The sequence below is a fragment of the Leptodactylus fuscus genome, chromosome 7 (genome assembly GCF_031893055.1).
Source record: "Leptodactylus fuscus isolate aLepFus1 chromosome 7, aLepFus1.hap2, whole genome shotgun sequence".
NCBI lineage: Eukaryota > Metazoa > Chordata > Amphibia > Anura > Leptodactylidae > Leptodactylus > Leptodactylus fuscus.
This window is the reverse complement of record NC_134271.1, coordinates 7,796,543-7,820,163: the sequence shown is the minus strand read 5'-3', so window position 1 is coordinate 7,820,163 and position 23,621 is coordinate 7,796,543. Positions and strand designations below refer to the sequence as shown.

Below are 23,621 nucleotides of genomic sequence, written 5' to 3'. Positions count from 1 at the left end.
AAACTCCTACCACAGTCACTGCTGATGATAAGACAGGCTGCTGTTATACATGAAGGAGATGACATAGAAGACTTACTTATAGTCTCTTAGCTTATGTAGAATAATATGGAGGGACTTACAATCACGGTGTACTCTCAGCAGGTAGACATGGTACTGGCTCTAGCTGCTCATGTCATGCTGTGCTAACACATCATAGGACTGAGGGCAGAGCAGAGAGAAAGAGGAGTCAGAGGAACATTATGGACATGTTATATGCCAGTCACATTACAAGAAGGGGTACGGTTGGCATATTTTTATACCCAAGCTGTAAAACATGGGAGCGTCACAACCCCAAAGGTGCATGATGGGTTAATTCACCCCAACTGTAAATTAAAAATGTAGTCTGCCTAGAATGCAGGACATTCCCTTTAAGGCTTTGTGATAAGACTGGACGTGTCTGGTAAGGGAATTGTTACTGTTGCCTTGACCTGATTTATTATAACGGTTATAATGTGTAAATATTTGGAAGAAATTAAAGATAATACTTGGCGAGCGCGGAGCCGAGAGGACGCGTTTACTTTGGCATTTCCATTCCTTCAGATGCGATATAATGTAAACAAACACTGTCTTATAGATGAAGCCCCTCGCCAATTTATTATTCCGAGTTTTATCACCAAGCAAAAAAAATATTTGGACGGGAGGACCGGAGATAGAAGAATTTCAGTTCTTTTTTTTTTTTTATTTTACACCACCCCGATCACTTATTCTGGAAAATCCCTTTAACCGAGCTCAAATTTATTTATGGACAATTTGTCACTAAAATATACGATGACTTGGTATCAAAACCCTTGATGTAGAAGTCAATTCCTTCCACGTATGGACAGATACAGTATAGGCTAGCACTTTGTGATACAATGTTACAAAACAGTATCGTCTTGAAAAGCTGATCATCTCATGGCACTTATATGGATATGTCCAACCAGGAGGAAAGGTGAAGGACACCGCTATACTCCATCCTGCTTGATAAAGACCTAGGTCATTTTGCGTTGTGCTATTACTCCCCGATGGGGATCTGTTACAATGACACAGGCTAACAAAGCTGAATATCCAAAATCTCCTTGCATATCCGAAATCGAAGTCACTTCCAAGGTTCTAACTCACAGTGACAAGAAAGGAAGTTTTATCTTTTTTTCTATTTAGCCTATAGCATTTTCCTATCTGACTAGCCCTCGAATATTCCCATTTTTTCGTGTAAGTAATGAAGTAGATCATAGAATGTCATTTATGTGTTAAATCACTTGTAGTCCTGGAACAGTTTATTATTGGGAGAGATGAGCGTGGCGCGGCGGAGGTAGCAGCTGTAACCGCTGCTCTTATGTTGTGCCAGGTTAAGAAAATTAATGTCTTTGCAGATGAGATGAAAGCAAAAAAAGAATCTGGAGAAATTTTTTTTTTATGTTTTTTTTTGTTTTCTTGGCTTCCTTTAAGAGAGAAAAGCTAATAATTTGGCTGTGAAGAAGAGCAACAGGCTCAAAGCTTGTGGGTCCTTTAGAGGTTGTTTTTAGCAGATCTGCAACATTTGGGGAGAATAAATAACAGTGTCTTAGGATGCGTAAATTTGTGAGTCAACAAAATGGTATAAATTGTAAAAAATTTCTTAAATCATTGCTACATCCTGTCAATTCTAGTTGCTCCGCCAATGTGTCCATATAGGCGCAATTCTATCAATGGATTTTCCAGGCTAAACACACTGATGATCTATGTTATTGACAAGACGCTCCTCGTGGGCGGGTCTTATCATAGCACTTTAGAGAGCTATCTGTGATCTATTGTCTTGTAATTTTGAACAATGTTGAAGGTTTTTATCTTTAAGATACCAGTGACCCAACTATAACTCTGTGTAGAACTTCTTCAATGGTTTCCAAAGACCTTTATGCTTCTCCCTTGACTGACCCATCCTGACGGATATAGCCTTACTTCCATCATAGATGGGTGACCAATTCCAGATAGGTGGGGTCTTGCACCCATTACCCCCACTGGGTCAGCTCTTTAGCCACCATATAGTATGAAATTAAAACAATTGTCCTTGTATCCTTCTCTCCAGGAAGAGCCAATCACTGGTCAGCGATTATCGGAGGCTCACACTCTAAGGAATATGTTCTGTGGGAATACGGCGGATATGCTAGCGAAGGGGTGAAACAAGTGGCGGAGCTGGGTTCCCCAGTCAAAATGGAAGAAGAAATACGTCAAAAGGTAAGAACTTTAGTGTCAATGGTTACTTGTGGAAAATATCATAGAATTGTGAGGATTTATTGCCTTGATTTGTGCGGGTGCTCCTCGTGGGCGGGTCTTCTCATTGTGCTTTAGAGAGTAATCTGTGATCTATTGTCATTTTGAACAATGTTGAAGGTTTTTGGCTTTAAGGTACCAGTGACCCAACTAAAATTCTGCGTAGAACTTCTTAGATAGTTTCCAAAGAACTTTATGCTCCTCCCTTGACTGACCCAGTGCCATCATAGATGGATGACGGAGTGAGGCAGACAAATTCCACAAGGAAAATCATAGACTCAAGCTAATTTTTTCATTGGGTTTTACCCTTGTGGATAGAGTATGGTAAATTGCATCCACTACTGACAATAGAGGATGTCCCATCTTATCTACTTGTCTATGGGTTCTACCATAGACCTCAATGAGTCGATTCCAGTCTATTGCTACCTATGACCATGACTGATATTTAAATAAAAAATAAAATAAAAAAATTCAATAAATTTAATATTTTTACAATAAAAGATGTGCTAGATTTCACTCTCTGCAAATATGGTGAGACATTCCCTTTAAGTGCCAGACTTCTAACCTACTTTGTTCCTATAATGGACGCTAAAAGCTGCCGGGATTGTTCCTACATACAGCTGTGCTCCGTCCCCCTCGGCTTTCTCCATCTTACCCATCGCTGTACATATGTTTGTTCTACCTGAAGGCAGTGATTATCTATAGAGTCGCTCGTCATAATAGACTGACTTCTAAGTGAATCTAAATCCGTAAGGAACGCCGGAGAAGCCAGCTGCATTGCTACCGGGGTAATTGCCTCCTTTTAGTAAAGCAAAATGTCTCATCGAATGTAAAGGGCCCCCGTTGTTAGACAACAAGTCGTATGCCATGTCCTATAAAGCCGTACGTCCGAAGCAAGACAACGGCGGGATTAAAGCGTTCCTTTTCTTTATCCTTCAGCCTCCATGAGTCCTACAATTTGAGTCACTCGCCATTGTGACACGGGCTCGGGCCCGCACAATAATAACACACTTGAGCAAAGTTGCAGCGGCCGGACCTGCCTCTTATTGAAATTGTAAAAGGTTGCCATAATGGAAGGTGCCGGGCGCAAAACAACCATTGAAGGGCATTGTGCAGGAACAAAGTGGCGACTGAATGGAGTGTCACCCTTGTTCCTGATCTTACAAGAGTGTCATTCAGTATGGAAGAATGACTGCTATCACGTGAAGCCCTGTTATACAAGTAACATGAGGTACAATACCCGAAAAAGTGTGAGGGTGCATACCTTACCCCCATAGCTCTCCGATAATAAAATAAACCATGGCATGAGCTTTTAGAAGTATATTAGGAATAGGAATGTAACTCTGCCAGCATTGCTACTGGGGAAGAAGACCTCCTTAAAGGGGTTGGGTAGGACTTCAAAAACATGGCTGCTTTCTTCTGTTCAGGAAGTGACATCACGTCTGTAGGTCACATGGCCATGCCCCATCTACATCCCATTGTAATGAATAAGACTGAGCTGCAGTATGGCCGTGTGACTGAGGGACATGATGTCACTTCCCGAGAAGAAGAAAGACGCCACGTCCTGCACAACCCCTTTAATACAGTGCCATAAGGAGGCCCCATATAGTGGCAGGTGTGCCTGTTGTAACCAGTGTATACCGTCTGTACATAAGTGGTTACAAGAGGCCATCTTTGATGTATAGCATACTGTCGTGATGTCCATCAGAATGAAGTACGTAAAGAAAAGGGCCACGCGCCATTCGTTTCAGGCCAAGGTGTCAGCACATTTGGGTGTCTTAGAGGGTCAGACATCCTAATAATGAAGATTCGAATCTTGAAAGGTTCGAGAAAAAAAATTGCAGTTGAAGGATTTAGTGAATACATTTGGCATGACTCTACAGTGTGGTTTAGGATTCGGGACCTCAACTAGGTGTGGCCACCAGGTTGGGTTATGCCAAAGTGATGGTAGGATATTCAGCCTGCCCTACTGTGTCTTCGCCACTGTTTGTCCGCGTATAGGTCACGTGTGAGAGTGAACCAGTCCCATGTATGGAACTACACTGTGTCTCCATGGGTTCTCCAAGCTTCTATAGCTTTATTGCTCATGTGTTTTGGTCTTCTACACCCAAGAACATCAAAACGTAAGATGTTTATCCACCATACTGTTCAGTGTTGGACCACCAACCAGAGAAAATTCTGGTTTATCAAGAAATAGCCCATAATACCCATAAAATGTGGGTGTCTTCTGCTGGACCATTAAGAACCTGGACCCACCAGAGTCCGACACTGATACTGTTTGGCGCTTACAATCGGGCACTCTTTGGCTTGGTTATTTGTATGCCCCATGGCATCACGCCATATAACGTCAACCCCCTCCTCCTCATCCTATTATTTTAAAAAACTTCAACTTCAATTATGGAATGTAAAATGGCGGACACGTGAATGGTATATTTTATTGCTACCACCTATTATAAGTAACATCAGATATTATAGAAGGAAATATCCGCTCCATCCATAGTAATAAATGGTGGCGAGAAATTTTTTGATGATAATTGCGTCATGCGAAGCGGGTAGCCGTATAACACCTTATGGCGAGTCTGCTGAGACGGCTATTCTCCATGGATAATGAGAGCGAAATCTGTAAAACTTAAAAAATGAAGCCTGGCGGGCGCATAGACAGGTGATAAGAATGCCGGTCAGACGTTTATGAATGCTACATCTCTCATCTCTAAACCCCTCGCTTTGCTACTTGCTTTGCAAATTCAGCCATATGGGATAAATGGAAGCTTGTGCATATTGCAATTGCAGACTTTATATTAAATGAGAGCGCACATTCCAGGCATTGATTTTTTTTTTCTTTCCGTCTCATGAGATGACCTAGAAATTCACAATTCTTGGTTCATTCCGCATAGTAGAAAGTGTGGGTATTGATTTAATGATATAATGTAGCATCATGAGTTCAAATGTACAATACTGAATCACAGTTTGAGCCCGGTACATTTCTGAGATGTATTTTTGCATTGGCATCCGAGTTTCTAAGTGAAAGGGGCAGCGACGAAACGCGAAGCTCCTGAGCCCCAGTGTAGCAGAAAGACCTCAATGACCTATTAGATACATGGCCCTACCTTACGCCCTACCCTACGCTCCATTCCTTATAGCAGGGGTAGGGAATGTACGGCTCTCCAGCTGTTGCAAAACTACAACTCCCAGCATGCATACTTGCTCTAAGGTTCTTGGAAATGCCATGGAAGTGAATGGAGCATGATGGGAGTTGCAGTATCACAGCAGCTGGAGAGCCGAAGGTTCCCTATCCCTGCCTTATAGCAACATGTTGTCCACCAGCTCCACGGCCACATTATTAGCCGTGTTGTATCTAATGGCTGGCATTGGAATAATATCAGGGTGTAACTTGAGGGGGTGCAGTCACACCAGGGCCCAGGAGCTTTAGGGACCCATAAGTACAGGCATCAGTATTGAGATTGCAGCTTCCATCTGGCCCATAAGCCAAGGAGACCCACAGATTACCTGAACCTTACTGATAGGGTTGAGCAATTGGGATCGGAAAAGATTTCACAATCACGATTGGGATTGGCTAGAAAATGATTGGAAATCGGATTTTGAAATCTCAAGATCGTCTCAACCCTAAAAGTGACTTTTCCCATAGAGAAGCATTGACTAGGGTTGTGCGATCGGGATCGGAAAAGATCGGAGCAAATTTCACGATCGGGATCAGCTGGAAAATGATCGGAAGTCGGATTTTAAAATCGATCCAGAAATCTCAAGATCGGCTCAACTCTACTTACTACAATTGATTAAATGCCATAGCTTCCTTAACCATCACTATCAAGAATTCACAGTAGGGATGAGGTAGGGGGCCCCGAAAAAAAGATTGCACCCGGGCCCACAAGACTGTAGTTACCCCACTGAATAACAAAGTAGCCAACTCTCTCTAAACAGATCAGAGGCTCCTGCAAAAAATAGTGGGCGAACCTTCTTATCCTGGTGGAAGGCTTCCACATCTTTTGGGCAAAGGGGCATGACCGGTACAGAGCATGTCCAGATCACAAAAATGCTCCAAAAGGGTGTGGGATTTTGCTAAAAGAGGCAAGGTCATGGATATCCATTGGCAATAATTGGCTAGTATGCCATAGCTACAGTATGCATTAGCTCACTCAAGGGTGCAGCATGACTGGTACATTGCATGGCCATATCACAAAAATGGAGGTGTCTCATGCTCCAAAAGGGCGTGGTACTTTGCTAAAAGGGGCAAGGCCATGGATATCCATTGGCATTAATTGTCTAGTATGCCATAGCTACAGTATGCATTAGGTCACACAAAGGTGCAGCTCACTTTGACCATAAAAGCTACAATGTCCATTGGACATATCCTTGCAAACATTCTACACTCCATCTTTCTTACCATTCCCCTGCGATCTCCTTAGATAAGTCACTAAAAACTCTACTGCCGCCCTATTATGGTTCTGTGAGACTAAGATATAGATTAACACAAGCCATTCAGATGTTGCTGGGTAAACAAGGAGTTTAAGATGGATTACTTTAAGGAGATCGGTTACAGAGTTGTCAATGATCAGGACCATTCAGTGACGTGAAAAATGTAACAACGGCTTTTAATTCCGCTACTCACGGCGCGGTGCAATCACTCAGCATAAGTCAAGAGAACACAAAGCAATGCTCTACTGACTATATGACACATTAGCAGTTAAAATAATATTTCCAATCTATACAGAAGCCTATAAAGCCCTGATAGGAACCTGCTGACATCCAACCAGTCTGAATGAAAATCATTTGAGATGTCAAATCAAGTGTATTTTATGCATGTAACTTTGAGAACCAATTTACTGGAACTCTGATTGCATGATTATGGTTTGTCATTAACATCAGGAGTGAAAAACAGATAAACAAAAAAATTGCTAAATTTGAACACAATAATAGAAGAATAAGAAATAATGCGGTAACTTCACGCTGGTCTGGAACGTTTAACTGCTCCATGACCGGAACATTGAATGTGCCGATAGAGTCTTAGATTTAGCTCTTGGATTTTTCAGGGCATTGCATGGGGGGGATTTGCTGGGATGTCTACCCCTGTTACCTGTCCTCAATAATCTTTCTTGTAGCAAAATGATGGACAAGTTGTTTTTCAAGCCTTTCCCAGATTGATAGAAAGCAATTGTTTCTCTAAGATCATTGCTGATGCCTTTCCTCCTTGGTATTGATAAACAGCAATTGCTTCTCTAAGATCATTGCTGATGCCTTTCCTCCTTGGTATTGATAAACAGCAATTGTTTCTCTAAGATCGCTGTTGATATCTTTCCTCCTTGATATTGATAGACAGCAATTGTTTCTCTAAGATCATTGTTGACATCTTTCCTCCTTGATATTGATAGACAGCAATTGCTTCTCTAAGATCATTGCTTATATCTTCCCTCCTTGGTATTGATAGACAGCAATTGTTTCTCTAAGATCATCGCTTATATCTTCCCTCCTTGGTATTGATAGACAGCAATTGCTTCTCTAAGATCATTGCTGATATCTTTCCTCCTTGGTATTGATGGACAGCAATTGTTTCTCTAAGATCATTGTTGATATATTTCCTCCTTGATATTGATAGACAGCAATTGTTTCTCTAAGATCATTGCTGATATCTTTCCTCCTTGGTATTGTATTAACACATACCAGACCAGCAAACTGCCAAAATGTCTGCTTTAAAGGAGTGGTCATACTTGCTGATGGTCAATTAATCAATGGCATTTTGATGGGCAGTATCTGGCTGTCACTTAGCCACTTAATTCCTATGGAAGCAGTCAGGGTGTACTTAGTTTATCACAAACTACCACTGCATTGTGACCTGGTTTTGTTAAATACAGTATAATTGATTCATGTGTTGTTGCTCATCTGAGTTTGTACTTACCTAATTTTAAAACTTTTCTAAGGACCTGGGGCTTTTTTATGCCCTGATACCTGCAACCATAGACTTTAGAGAGGGTGTACATTGTTTTCCTGTTGACTGTAGACTCTTCAACTAAAGAAGCTATACTGCCATGCTACTGCAGAAGTTTCCTGACCAGCCCACCATGCCACATTAACCCTTGATCAGTAAGGTTTTAGCTGAGCCTCGTAAAAAAAACATTGTCCAACATGGACAATTCCTTTAGGAAGCTACAATGTTGACACTAAAGTGCTACTGGAGTTGCACCAAATTACAGTTGGAGTTTTTGGGTGGCATTCCTCTGAAGGCTTGGAGCATTTCATTTCATTGGTCTCCAGCGTTGACGTTCATACAGGAAAGTATTTTTAGCCAGACCTCTTTATTTATAAAGCCTTTCTTCTCTAGAGTCTTTAATCTTTGCTCTTCAATTTATCTTCATTACCTTCATCTTCATTCATTTCAATATGAGAGCACTAAGATAAACGATCCGCTTTTTAATAATGTCTGTACAAGACACAACCACCACATAACCAATGTACCAACTCCTCAAGGAATACTTACTTAGAACACTGTCCTGAGCTCTAAGTGGGAATGATTTACTATCTCCCAACACTTCACCACATCTAATTGGTCTCTTGGTTGGTGGTTGGAAATTGTATTTGCTAACACTTTTATCTTTTCCGATTTGTTACACACCTTGTATTAATAAAGTTGTGTCCGTGTAGATGATGGCTGTGATTTCAATGTCTATCAATTGTGAGCAGTATTCGACATCAGCTGTTAGCCAAGGATCTAGAAGTCATCCTTAACTTGACTGTCGTGCCACCTATGTACTACAGAATATATGGAAGAATTTATGGGGTTCCTTACATCTTAATTCCCTCCTTAATTCCTATGACATGGTTTAATTAATGCAGCTTACATTCCTTTTAAAATAGGGGGCAAAGTTTTTCAACACTGCAGTCCTAAGGGCAGTAAGTGGTTGCTCAATAACACAGAGCTTATGTTCCTTTACCCACACTGCAGAGTATTCGAGTGTCCTACGTGATGAAGCTTCAGCCTGTATTTCCTTCCTCCTGCTTGTGATTGGTTTCTCCCTGTCAGTTCTTATAAGCAGGAGACAGGAGAGCAGTGTGAAGCTGGAAATCATAAGATACACTGGAGATTATGCACACAGCACTCACAGACAATGTAGACAATCATTGTTACCCACACTGCAGAGTATTAGTGTGTCCTACACGATGAAGCTTCAACCTGTATTTCCTTCCTCCTGCTTGTGATTGGTTTCTCCCTGTCAGTTCTTATAAGCAGGAGACAGGAGAGCAGTGTGAGGCTGGAAATCATAAGATACACTGGAGATTATGCACACAGCACTCACAGACAATGTAGACAATCATTGTTATTAGTGCATAAACTCATCAACTATATCACTGCACTCCTCCTTCATTTGGATAAGTCAGAAATGTGTTACATTCAGTAGCTATCTCTTTCTTTGAGGAACAAGGTGGTATAGTTTGCTGGGGAGTGGTCTGACAACTACCAGATAGAAGAAGATTAGGTAGTTCCTGTAACCCACCAAAATCCAGACACCCTACCTACACAGGAGACCACGTTCTGGACTGGTAGTCAAATTTTGTTTAAAACGTAGTCAGATCTTTATCGAGGTCCTACATCTAAGGACAACAAATAGGCCGTAAAATAACAAACCTTTATATCCTTTCTTGATCCAATAATCCGACTTTCTAAATCTTTGCTGGAGTAAAGTCCTGGGAATCTTTGGTTTCAGAATTTTGGTAATCCCTTTAAGTAGTGAAGATTTCCAAACCAAATATTTGTGGAATTGACTTAACTTGCACCTTGGCATGGAGGGCTCTTGGCTTATTGACTGTTATAGAATTATTCATGGCATGTATGTTGGAAGGCTATCTGGTGTGAACACGATACTTCAGATCCTGACGTATTTCTATTGGATTATGGCCTGGACTTGGGCACAGCTAAAGGTTTGTTAACCCCAGTGCAAAAATTCACATTGTGTTCTCCAGACACATTGTGTTTACCTTGACGCTCTTGGGCCCCAGGGTAAAATTTGCAATCCAACCCTTTCCTACATCGTGTCATTTAGAACAGTGGTATATTTTGTGTGTCAGGGTTCAGGGTCAGTAGCGACCTACCTGTGCATCCCCTATAGATATGTTTGTGGGGTGGAATTTATCATTGATCTTCCTCCAGTTTCTGGTATCACCATTTTTGATGAAAAGTGATTTTTGATGTAGACAGGTCAAGGTGGGTTAACAAGATAAAGCGCAACTTCCCACAACTTGGCAGATTCATCTGAATTTTTGTCAAAAATGGTCTTCTATCATGGCTCAAATCTACGGTAGATGCTAGCTGGCATAGATTATGTTCCTGGCACAGAAGACAGGACATGAGGCATTTAATAAATTAGTCGTATCTCCACCCTGACATAGAGGACGACTGGCATCGGATATTCCAGTCTTGATAAGTTCCCTGAATGTGTACTATGTAACAGATATGTAACCATGTAACTAAAATGAATTGTTACTGTGTAACCACAACGATTTTAAAAGGGTTGTGCCAAGATTAGTGGGAGGTCTCACATCGCACAAGTGCCTTGCCGGAGATTGCTAAGCACCATATTCGGCTACTCTTTAGTACTAAATGTGAAAAGGCAAAAACTAGCCATTTTGAGTCGACCTCTTTAAGAACAATTTCTTGATTTCCCCCCAACCACTTTTCGACATGTAACCATTAGCCACCCTATCCCTAAATCTAATGAAATAAATAATGTCAGTCACGCTCCCGCTCCTTCCCGACAGCGTGATGTATTCAGCGACTGCTTTAAATTCCGTCCCTGATTGATATTGCCCTTTCAGCAATGACTTCTCTGTGTATTTTTTAAAAAGGTTTATTCTAGAAAATGTCAAAACTCTCCAAATTTGATGAGTGCCATTTCCTCACCTGCCCAGGTTTTATAATTTAAGTGCAAGCTGCCAAAGTGCCAAAGCGTGCGAAGAGAAAGACGGCAAATGATTAGATTTCCACTAAATGAATTTGTGGCGGTATCGATGATAAAGTCACTGCCAGGTGCACAAACACTCAGAGGTTTTCTACGTTTTACTAACACCTGAAAATTATGTAGTTGAGAGATCAGATTTAGCCAAGACAAGGACCTGGGAGTGGGAAGATTCCTCAATGTGCTCTTAAGAGTTGGTTCAGAAAACTGACCAAACAGGAAGTTATAATTTATGGCCGTTCCTTAGGATAGGAGATATCTAATCTGTATAGGACTAACAAGAGTCCAGGAATGTTTCCGAAGTCCATACTATATAGTGCACAGAGCTGGAAACTCTGGTACTACCGCCGAGCTCCCATTGAAGCCAACGACATTGAATAAACTTGAAGTAAACTCTGCAGCAAAAACCTCCAGGACTTTTTTCTCCACCAGTTTCAGAAGAAAAACAACAGACACCTAAAGGACTCTCAGAACACTCCATCATAGTCTATGGGGTAACCATTGTTTTAGTGGTGGGGTCATCCTTTGTGTCCTCAGCCCCAGTTAGATTTGAGCCAATCTTGAGATTTCAGGATCGTTTTTAAAATCCGATTTTCGATCGTTTTCCAGCCGATCCCGATCATGAAATTTTCTCAGGATCCGACCTTTCCCGATCCCGATTGCTCAACCCTAGTTACTTTTTGTCTATGGAGTAGGGTTGAGCCGATCTTGATTTTCCAGGATCGTTTTTAAAATCTGATTTTCAATCATTTTCCAGCCGATCCCGATCCCAAAATGTTCTCGATCGCCGATCAGGATCCGATCTTTTCCGATCCCGATTGCTCAACCCTAGTTACTTTATGCAGGGGTGAGCCTGCTCCTTTCGCCGCCCGAGGCTACCTGCAGAAAGCCGCCCCCCCCCCCCCGCCAGAGGAGGGGTCAGATTGGGGGCGTGGCCGGAGGATTGGGGGCGTGGCCGGGCAGATAGGGGGCGTGTCCGGTGGATCGGGGCGTGGCCGAGTGAAGGGGAAGGGGCTTAGCCCCGTTCGCCGGCAGAGAGTAGGCCCGGAGACTGCCTGCTCTCTGCCTGAGCGTGAGGGGAGGCTGCTGGAGCAGCGCTGCTCCAGTGACCTCCCCAAACCACAGCTCGGTGATAAGTTAGCAAAAATGCCTCCCTCCCTGAGGCCCTGGCATAGTGCCGCCTGAAGCGCTCGCTTCAGGTCGCCTCATGGGAGGTGCGGCACTGACTCTATGTCTTACTTTATCGTTTTTAAAATCTGATTTTCAATCATTTTCCAGCTCGATCACTGATCGGGATCCCAATCGCTCAACCCTAGCCTCAATTCACAATTTGTAATGGAGCCTTACCTATCTAGTGCCATTCAAGATACTTTGGGGTCTCCTCAGGGTCCAGGGCCCCGTCATTGACTTCTACCGTTGCAGCCCTATAGCTACAAACTTGATGGGAGCCTTGTTCTTGTGAGTGATAGGGGTCTTGGCAGTGGATCTTTCTCTCTTGAGACTCCCCTGACCCCTATCTCAAGAGATGACTGTGCATGGGCTTCTCCATTGGATTGTACAGGTCCCATACTCCTGTGTTGCCACTCCATTCAGTTTCTATGTGACTGAGATGGCGGCTTTCGCTCTTGACTTTCTGCATCAATTCCCCTGGGATGCGCAACCATCACTCCATCATAAGATGACATAGGGGGTCGTGAACAGTGGGGGGTCCAAGTGTAGGGAGGCAGAAGTCTAAAGCCATGGCGACCGCTATGATTGTATTTATACCCGACTCAAGGATGATGAATACACAAAGCCGTAACATCCTCGCAGACCAGAAGTGGACTCACTGCTACATCCTTATCCCTGCAAAAGCATATTTCAGTTCTTAGCAATGATTATATCTCAGCGGAGATGAAGGTCACCATTTGACTTCTCATCTCACATAGACCCATTATCTGTAGAAACGTCTGCACTCGGAGACCTCGGAGCTCTTCTTTAGCTATTAAACATCAGAGCACATAAACTGCAGTGTATTACAGAAGACAATAAAAGGGAGAGCAATTTATTTAGCTCCTATTGATGCGACTGGAAGTCATTGGAGTTGCGTTACATTGGAATAAATTGTTCCCCAATATGGGCAGTGAGGGTGCGCCCCATGACCCCTGGTTCATACTAATCCATATTTATGAATGATAAATAGAAAAAAAAAAAATCATGGCTTCTACAGACATAGGATTCGCTCCAAAGACCGCCATGGAATGGACGTCTATTAGCCTTCTATTCTGGAACACTCCGCCTCCGGCTTACCCCGGTTCACGTTGTCTAGTTGTTGACTCTTCATGCTACCTCCCAACAACTTGAGGGTTAACTTGCCCAACCGGGGGGCCTTTCCGGCCATTCCTAGGAAGCCCCGGCCTATTGATAGCCTAAGCCTCCTCCAGTACAGCGTCCGAACTATATTGAATCTGATGTTCTAGATTTTGCAAAAACAACATTATTTCTGCCTTTCTTGAGACTGTTGAGGTTATTGTTAGTGGTTTGGGAGTGTACCAATAGAATTTCGGAGTCTTTGCCCTTCTTCTTCCAGCCCCATTGGTCTTCACCTCCTCCTCCCTGTTGCTGCCTGAACTCTTCCTCATCCCCTTCTCTTCTCACTGTCTATAGGGTGTACATGCGGACCCTCTCTGGCTCTTAAAGGGACAAGGAATGCAGCATATTATCCCAGTCCACTCCCTGGCAATCATTATTTATGTAAGGATTCCTGGCATGCAGGGCTGTGACTGAGCAACATAGGTTCCTAGCCTCATAGTTCCTACTAGGTTTTCTGCTGCTGTGTTCTGGTTTCCTATATAATATCTCTAACTTCTTGGTCCCTGCTTTGCTGATCTTCAGGGTCTGACCCTAGGTAGTGTTGGACCTGCAAAGCCACTGCTTGGTCTGAACTTCTGCCCAATGGCCAGCCCTGACTTCGGACTGGACCTGACCATTCTGTAACGTCTCACCAGTGACTTGTAGCCCCAGGCCCGCTGTAACCTATATCAGGACCACTCCAAGAGGTCAATTCAGTTGATAAGCCAAGTGAACTCTCATGATAGGCTCAGCCTGCCCATGTTTTACATTCATACAGAACCCCAGTCCCTTGGCAGTAGCAATCATTCAAGAAGTTGTCCGTAATAAGTAAAATATAGCTGCTTTTTTTTTTCCAAAAACAGCACCACAACTGTCCACAGGTTGTGCATGGTATTGCAGCTCAACCCTGTCCACTCCAATAAAGCCGAGCCGCAACACCAAACACAACTTGTCTTGCGTCTTTGGAAGGAAGCCGCCATGTTTTTCTATCCCTGGACAAATTCTTTAAAATCGTTGGCGCATCAACTCAGATACAGGAGATGCGAGGTTTGTGTTATTCTGCTGTTTTATCTTTGCTTTTCCACAGTACTGCCGGTCCAGGAGAGTCCCATCCATTATCCATAATAACCCTGACCAATGATGTGCTCGGGATGTTTGTATCTTTATTCCGCAAGCCCTTAGGTTACAATATAATAGTCAGAAGTCTGCTTATTTTCGCTCTACTTTGATAAATCTTGTAAAAGTCTTTGAAACAGAAGCACAGATACTCCGGAGGATATGGAGCGCTCTCGAAAACATATTAGAGGGAACTTAAAATAGCTGAAATGCCGACGTAATGTGCAAGCTGTGTATATTGTGTAAGACTACATGAGGTTATAGCCGCTCCGAGCATTGAGGCCTTCTACTCCGTGCACTTCATCCAGACCTTCCCCGGACTACTATGACACTTAACTGCCTCTTGGGCGATCAGGATTTCCAGGAGAAGACTTTAGTATGACAAGTATTAAATGTAATTTTGGTATCTTGACTCATAATCATTCAACATAACGGGAGCATCTCCGGATGAGGTTGTGTTCATGGTGGATTGTATCTGAGTCTTCGGTAGGTTTCTCTGTAGGGATTTTATAACTGTGCTTAAAACAAGTAAAAGCATAACCATAAAACAATGTATCAGATTCACATATACCAAGAGAATTCCGGCGATGGCTACAAAGTTAACACTCGCTGTGCCTCCATATAAAGTAGCATACAGGGCCCTATGAAGGAGTAGTCTTCCCAAGAAGTAATGGACAGTATGGTATCATACAGTCTCCAATGGGACATGGCATGATTTTGGACTTTCTGATTCATACGTCATCCATCATATAAAACTTCTATAGCTCCATATGAATGCTGATTCATACAGAGGTACCAAAGAATCCCATAAGGGTATAGTATCGCAACTCTCGTCGATGAATTGTCCAACTAGAAGATATCAAACTTCTTCTAGAATTGGGGGTAACTATTCACCTGTAACAATTTCACCTGACAGATCACGGGTAGGTAGACTCCTCTCTCCCTCTCCATAGACTCCTATGTAACCTGATCTGTGTATAAGCTCTGGCCTATCTTTACTAAAGATGGGGCTGAGTAGTGAATGGAGCAGTTTACCAGGCAGGGGAAGAGCTGATAACAGAAGCATGTTTCTCTAACCAGATACATTTCTTATATTCACCTGAACTATTCATTTTCAAAACAATATACGAAACAAAAGTGTCCCTACTAGGGTTGAGTGATCGTGTTCTGAAAAGATCGGATTCTGATCGGCGATCGAGAAAATTTCACGATCGCAATCGGAATTCCGAACACGATCTTTTTACGTGGGATCGAGATCGGTGATCTTTTCCCACAATGCTTTGCTTAGCCTTCACACTGAGTATACGCTGTATACTCAGTGTGAAGGCTCCACTGCAGTTCCATAGGAATGAATGGAAGCAGCCGGCACACAGCCTTAACCCCCTGTGCGCCGGCTGCCTCCATTCATTCGAATGGGAGGCTAAACTAAACATCTCTAGCAGCTACTTACCTCTAGAGATGGCTGCTCCGGTGCCCTCCTTCTTCTTCGCCTCGCTGCCCCCGCCTCCCAGGTTAGTGTTTAAAGCGCTAGGTAGGCGCGGCTTGTGGCTTAGGAGAGTGTGGGCGGGTACAGGGCGGGGAGATGTGACGTCTCCCCTCCCAGTACTTGCCCACACTCTCCTAACCCGCCCACACTCTCCTAACCTGGCAGGGAGGGGGCAGCGAAGGGAGAAGAGCAGCGTGCAGCGGCAGCGAGGCAAAGAAGAAGGAAGGCACCGGGCACCGGAGCAGCCATCTCTGCAGGTAAGTGGACACCAGGGGGGACTAAGTATCCAGTGGATTAAAAAAAAATCCTCTGGCTACTTTAGTGATTCACTACACAGCGCGGATTCTAACAATTGTTAGATTCCATGCTGTATAGTGAATAGGATTGCTTTTAAAATCCAATCTCCGATTAATAAAAAAATCCCATTGACTTGCATTGGGATCAGAATTGGGATTGAGATCGGGTTCAAATGAAAAATGATCGGAAATCGGATTTTAAAAATCGATCCTGAAAAGTCAAGATCGGCTCAACCCTAAACCTGATCTGTGTATAAGCTCTGGCCTATCTTTACTAAAGATGGGGCTGAGTAGTGAATGGAGCAGTTTGCCAGGCAGGGGAAGCGCTGATAACAGAAGTATGTTTCTCTAACCAGATACATTTCTTATATTCACCTGAACTATTCATTTTCAAAAAATATAGGTAACAAAAGTGTCCATACACATTACAAAAATCCTGACTAAGGCTCACACACGAAGGTTCACGCTAGTACTGGAGTCTTTGTAGGAGACTCCACTGCTGAATCCACCTAATCGGTGGAGAGAAAATTCTGTATAAAATTGTCGGAACCCGGGAGACCTCATTAGAGTTATGGGGTCTGTGGGTTATTGTGTGTAACCAATTTTTAAGCAGATAGGGTTTGATGCGGAACAGAAGGACGGAAACCCAAATGCTAGTGTGAACCTATCGCTAATCTGTTGGGCCAGTCAACTATCTAATGTGTATTGGCAACTCCAGTCTCTTCCAACGTGGCAGATATGGGGGAAAGAAGGATTTTGCAGTTGGATTTGAACCTGTCCAATCCTTTTGTTTCCAGGGAAGGCAAGCTGTTGTCAGAAGCTTCGGCTTACTCCAAGTATCCCTACTGGGAACCCGTGCACTTTACATGCATGTTTGAGAAGGTCAAGAGGTTTAGCTGTCAAGTGAATTAGCCGTGAGCCAACATCCGACGAAATATGTATCACTGCCTAATGTATTCTGATACCTATCTCTTGCTTCCGTAGAAATTCAACCAAATTTGGTTCCTTCCCCCTCCAAAAACGATAGTATCCGATAGTATCCGATCTATGAAGAGCGTCTTGTCTTCTTGCCAGCTCTCGTTGACTGGTTTGTATACATCACATAAGAGTTAACAATCACTTCTGGCATCGAGGAGACTTCATCAGAGTTGCGATGATTGCTGACATCAAGCCCTAAATGACTCTGTGCAAGAAACATGCAAAAAATGCAAAAAGCGTCAGGGCTGAGCTTATAATAGAGCACTCTCAGCTCATCGAGGTTATTCTGAGCCAGGAAGAAGCCGCATTTCATGGATGACAGTAATCTCACGCGGAGGCTTCCGAGGCTCCGACCACCATTTCCCTGCCGCTATTAGATATGTATTTTTATTTTATTCCCACATGCTCAGAGAAGGGATAATTGCCACATAAACTACCAAAGTGCATAAATGTAGCTGTACCCAGGAGACATTGTTATCCAGAAGGCGCTGCAGGGACCCGATTTATGCCGAGACCAGGAATCTTTGTGAAACTAAAATAACCCAGAAACTTTTTTGATTTATGTCTTATGTTTCAGTACAGGCAAGAACTTTCTTTTAACCGTAGGACGCGGGGGGTTGTGACCTATTTGAAAGGCGATGCAACATTTACGAGCATTTTTATACAGAATATTTCACTTTTTAGGTCTTTTTAGGTTTAATATGATGTAATGTGTATTCTCGAACCACCAAAAAAAAAATATCAAAAACTATCTGGTCAGTAGAGCAGAAATGGATCCCTGTAGCAATGATTAGCTCTCCTGTTCATGTTCGGAATGTTCTTGGATTCTCCAGACCATGTTACGTCTCTGATTCCATCCTGACTGCAGGTCAAATGACCCAAACTTAGAACAGTATAGACATCTATGGGACATAAGAACCTGGATTTGGGGCTGTAATATGGCCCAAAAATTCTGAAAGATTTGTAGTTGTGTGCAGGAAACCTTACAGCTAGGGCTGAGCCGATCTTGAGATTTCAGGATCGATTTTAAAATCTTATTTCTGATTTTTCAGCCGTGAAAGTCACTTTTAGGGTTGAGCTGCTCTTGAGATTTCAAAATCCAATTTCCGATCATTTTCCAGGCGATCCCGATCAATGAAATTTGCTCAATCACCGAACGGGATCCAATCTTTCCTGATCCCAATCGGTCAACCCTAGTCAATGCTTCTCTAAGGGATAAGTGACTTTTAGATTTGAGCCGATCTTGAGATTTCAAAATCCGATATCTGATCATTTACCAGCTGATCGCAATCATGAAATTTGCTTGATCGCCGATCTTTCCCGATCGCTCAACCCTAGTCAATGTTTCTCTAAGGGAAAAGTCACTTTTAGGGTGGAGCCAATCTTGAGATTTCAAAATCCGATTTCCGATCATTTTCCAGTCAATCCTGATCCCGATCGTGAAATTTGCTCGATCGCCGATCGGGATCCGATCTTTCCGGATCCTGATCGCTCAACCCTAGTCAATGCTTCTCTATGAGAAAAGTCACTTTTAGGGTTGAGCCGATCTTGAGATTTCAAAATCTGATTTACGATCATTTTCCAGCCGATCCCGATCATGAAATTTGCTCGATCGCCGATCAGGTTCTGAACCCAACTTACAGTGATATGTTTTGCCTCAAAAAGTCAGGAGGACCTGGTATTTCTTTCCCTTCCGTGACTCTTCTAGGTCAATAACAATAACATGCTGCCTTATAGTAGACTTCAATTTTAAATGAATAGTACAGGTGAATATAAAAAAATATTGCAATAGATCTTGTTAAAGAAATCAGTTTCCTTCTTTATTTATCAGGTTAAGTTACTTTTACATAGAAGTCTATGGACAGGAAAGACTAACTCTGCTACACTGTGATCGAGAGAACTTTTTGACTCTGCAGATAAAATTCTACCACAGCACAGAATGAGGCAATAAGTCAATTGACTCATTTTCTTCCTCCCCTCTCCATAGACCTCAGTGTATGGGTTGAGAATGGAGATGGATAGGAGGAGATGAGCAACCTAATAAATGGAAAAGGAAACAGATTTTTTAGATAAGATACATTACAAAGTTGCTTATAGTCACCACCACTATTCATTTATGACTATATTCACATGTTCTTAGATGTTCCCTTGAAGAGTTAATAAGGAGAATGAACAAACTCCCTTCGGTAGACAGATTCCAGATAATGACATTTTTCCTCCCTATTTTCCTATTTTGACATTTATTATGGCTCTGAATTCATTGGCGGAGTATTTACTTAGCATTGATGTGTAAGACGTTGTGTGCCTGCTGGAGGAATGTGCGCGGCTTCCTGGGCTAGGCAGTATTAAGCATTAATATATGCATCACACCTTCATAAAAAGACCCAGGAAATTAGATACAGAAGATTTCACTAGCGGGGCAAGGATTACAAGTGGTGCCAATTAGCAGAAGAGAAATTCGCGGTAATAAAAATTCAATAACAATTCCACTCTTACGGCTGCTACTTAGCATCGGCATTTGTCACATTTAAAGGGAAACTCCAGCAGGAACTCTAGTCTCCTTTTGGTTATCGAGAGTCACAGTTTTAGTCTCCTTTCGCATAATCAAAAAATGGACTGCACTCAGGGATGGACTGTTGCTACTGCCATTTGGCGCCCAATGGGGGGCCGCCTAAGCACCCATAGCCAGACAGTCAATTTGTTAGTAGTTATTGCACATAGTTACATAGTAGATGGGGTTGGATGAAGACATCAGTCCATCAAGTCCAACCTATAACCCTACAATCCCCTACAGTGTTGATCCAAGGGAAGGCAAAAAAAAAACCATGAGGCTCATGCCAATTGCCCCATTTCAGGAGAAAAAAAAATCCTACCTGAACTGTGAGGTTATTGTCGGTATGGTCAAGATTGGCGAACCAACTTGTACCGAGCTGAGTTAGACCCAAATATTCCATGTTGTGGGCTATGCAAGAAAACGAACAAATCACGAACATTGGGCAAACTAAAGTGGCCACTGCATTATACCCTGGGGTCCCTTAGGTCCCTATAAGGGCAGTGTCTGGTGCTTTACTGGTCATGTGATGCGCCCAGGGTCAACACGTGGCCATTTTATTTCACTCAAGATAATACCCATTTGTTCGGTTTCATAAAACAATTGGAAATATTCATGTTGAATCGGCTCGGTACCAGTATGTTCACCCATCTCTACTCATGATTCTGCGTTGACCGTTCCTCCCTTATTCTTCCTACAAGTACACGAATGCATTGAGAACTGGGTGTTTCCTTTTGGGAATTTGTGTCCCTCATAGGCTGGCAATGTACCAATCCCAGACACCTCTTTGAAATGGAGACTGGTATTACCCAGTTATCAATTTATTTATAAAATTTAGGAGGAACGGGACAACATAGGGTTAAAAGAAAAGACGTTCCACTATTGTTATTTTATGGGGAATCCAACTAGTTATTGAAGCTGGAGACGTCAGCGGTCCCCTTTAAGTTCGGAATCTGACCGCTACGGTGTTGTGGTATAATAAGACACATTTGTAAGATTGTAATTGTGAATCTCACACGGTCTTAGACATGAAACAACTACTTAATGTTACAGAGTTAGCGTAACTAATGGAGAACGAGGTAAATCTTCCCACGTGTGGGCACTCCGTGGCTCCTAGTGCACTCCGACACAGAAGAGGTGACACATTACTTTTAATGATAGAAATTGTTACTCTGTGTGACAAGCTGCAGATAGAAAATCTAATGGATCTCCTGGAGGTGTCTTAAATGAAATTCTCAGGAGGAGAAAGTCTTAAATGGTTTCCATTATAAGGAATTACTCTTGCAATCTGTTGCAATCCGGTCTTGTACGCCGCGGTCTGTGGGCACTTTCCTAAGGATTACTTTGAAGTCAAAAGAACGGTAAAGTAGTCGAGTCTGAATACCTGGTAATTTTCAGAGAAATTTGTTACAAAGTATCATGAAAGTCCATGCTCAGAAGATTTGAAGAAACGCACCGAGTGAACCGTTTCGAGTGATTCTTTGAAGGCGGCGGGAGCACCGGGGGAAACTCTGAGACAGGAAAAAACCCTTATAAAGCCGCCAGTAACCAGACTGGTTAAAATGTTAATCTTCTGCCATAGTGTATACTGCCGCTATTTCTGAAAGTGTTCTTACTTATATCGAATATCTTATTGGATGCAATGCTGCTATCTCTACTTATCGGGCTCTTTTATTTTTCCTCTCCCATCCTCACTTTAAAATCTTCTGAATCTGTCTTGGTCTCCCAAGATGGTTTGTTGAAATACAGTTGCTTATAGAAAAGGGGAGAGGAGAATGAAGGTTAAGCAAAATGAGAGAGAATCAGAGAGATATTCAAACATGGTGCAGACAATAGTAAGTTTTCTATCTTACCCAGACTGCTTTATTCACTTTAGTACTGGTCAGTTCTTCCCTGTATTGGCCTTCATGCTGCTTCTATGTGAGGGAGAAGCCATGTGTTGTCTGTGAGACCCATAGTGGGCCACTAGCTCAGGGACAACTGTGAAATAGGAAGAGCATCTGCAGAAGGGAAAACTGCTGCTGGAAAAGGCTGAATAATTGCTTTGTTTTGAGCACTCTCTCCTTTCTAAAAGTGGAACACATCCCAGTACAAGTACACTAGCTGCAGCATCATCCCCCTTTTCACCCATCCTGCACTGGCAGTGGTGTTGTCGTACATCCTACTCCTCCATCTCTGGCAGCAGCATTGCCCCCCTTCCCTTTCATTCCTACTGGCAGCAGCATTGTCCCCCTTCCCATCCATTCCCACTGGAAGCAACGTTGCCCCCCTTCCCATCCATTCCCACTGGCAGCAGCATTGTCCCCCTTCCCATCCATTCCCATTGGCAGCAGCATTGACCCCTTCCCATCCATTCCCACTGGAAGCAACGTTGTCCCCCTTCCCATCCATTCCCACTGGCAGCAGCATTGTCCCCCTTCCCATACATTCCCACTCTCAGCAGCATTGTCCCACTTCCCTTCCATTCCTACTGGCAGCAGCATTATCCCCCTTCCCATCCATTCCCACTGGCAGCAGCGTTGTCCCACCACCCTTCCATTCCCACTGGCAGTAGCATTGTCCCACCACCCTTCCATTCCCACTGGCAGTAGCATTGTCCCCCTTCCCATCCATTCCCACTGGCATCAGCATTGTCCCACTTCCCTTCCATTCCCACTGGCATCAGCATTGTCCCACTTCCCTTCCATTCCCACTGGCAGTAGCATTGTCCCACTTCCCTTCCATTCCCACTGGCAGTAGCATTGTCCCACTTCCCTTCCATTCCCACTGGCAGTAGCATTGTCCCACTTCCCTTCCATTCCCACTGGCATCAGCATTGTCCCACTTCCCATCCATTCCCACTGGCAGCAGCATTGTCCCCCTTCCCTTCCATTCCTACTGGCAGTAGCATTGTCTCACAGCGTTAGACACAATGGCAGCACACTTTTCCCATTCCTACCACATCCAGACTAGCAGGTGCACACTTGATACTGGAGGATAATGGAGCAGTCTCAGGAGGGCTCTCCATAATCTTCACTCCTTTGGAGATATTTGTAGTCTCCAGAATCCTATCTATCCATTCCCTTACCACAGGAATTGTGCATAGTCATGTGCCCATTATGTAACTACAGGTCTTTCACCACATACTGACCTCGGAAAGTGTTTAGAACCCTTCAGTATTTCGATTGTGTAAAACAATTTTGTAAAAATTTAGCAAATCTGACAAAGTAAGTCATTGGAGGAAACTTTGTGCCTGAAAACCCATTTCAGGCCATGTATTTTCTTGACAAATTTTCATGGAGTCATGACCTAGATTGAGACATTACTTTATGTTCAGGTCAAGTGGACAACATAAGTACAACTCTAACACGCCTAGCGATGTACTAATGGAGACAATGTGACAAGCTATAATCATCTGTTATCTCTTAGAGTTTACTTTCCGCTTTTGGATCTTTAGATCTTTCCTGCTTAGCTGATAAAGTTTGGGTAGATAAGCAATGGAAGAATCATCAAACGCTGACTTGGAGGAGCTTCTGCATCTGTACTTGACTATCTCCAACACTTCCATGGAGGTGGATTGAGTGGGAATGAGCCTGCGCAACTTGTGGCTCCATTCATACACAAAAAGGGACCTCATTCTTGGGATCTTGGGG

At 43.1% G+C, this 23,621-nt stretch overlaps 1 protein-coding gene across 1 annotated transcript in view; it reads left to right on the top strand.

Annotated features, from left to right (window-relative positions):
- Positions 1 to 23,621, top strand: part of SPON1 (spondin 1) — a 169,023-nt gene that overhangs the window by 72,913 nt on the left and 72,489 nt on the right. Inside the window, exon 6 of the mRNA XM_075280902.1 lies at positions 2,084 to 2,232. Coding sequence (XP_075137003.1) covers positions 2,084 to 2,232 — 149 coding nt within the window. The remainder of the gene's footprint in view (positions 1 to 2,083; positions 2,233 to 23,621) is intronic.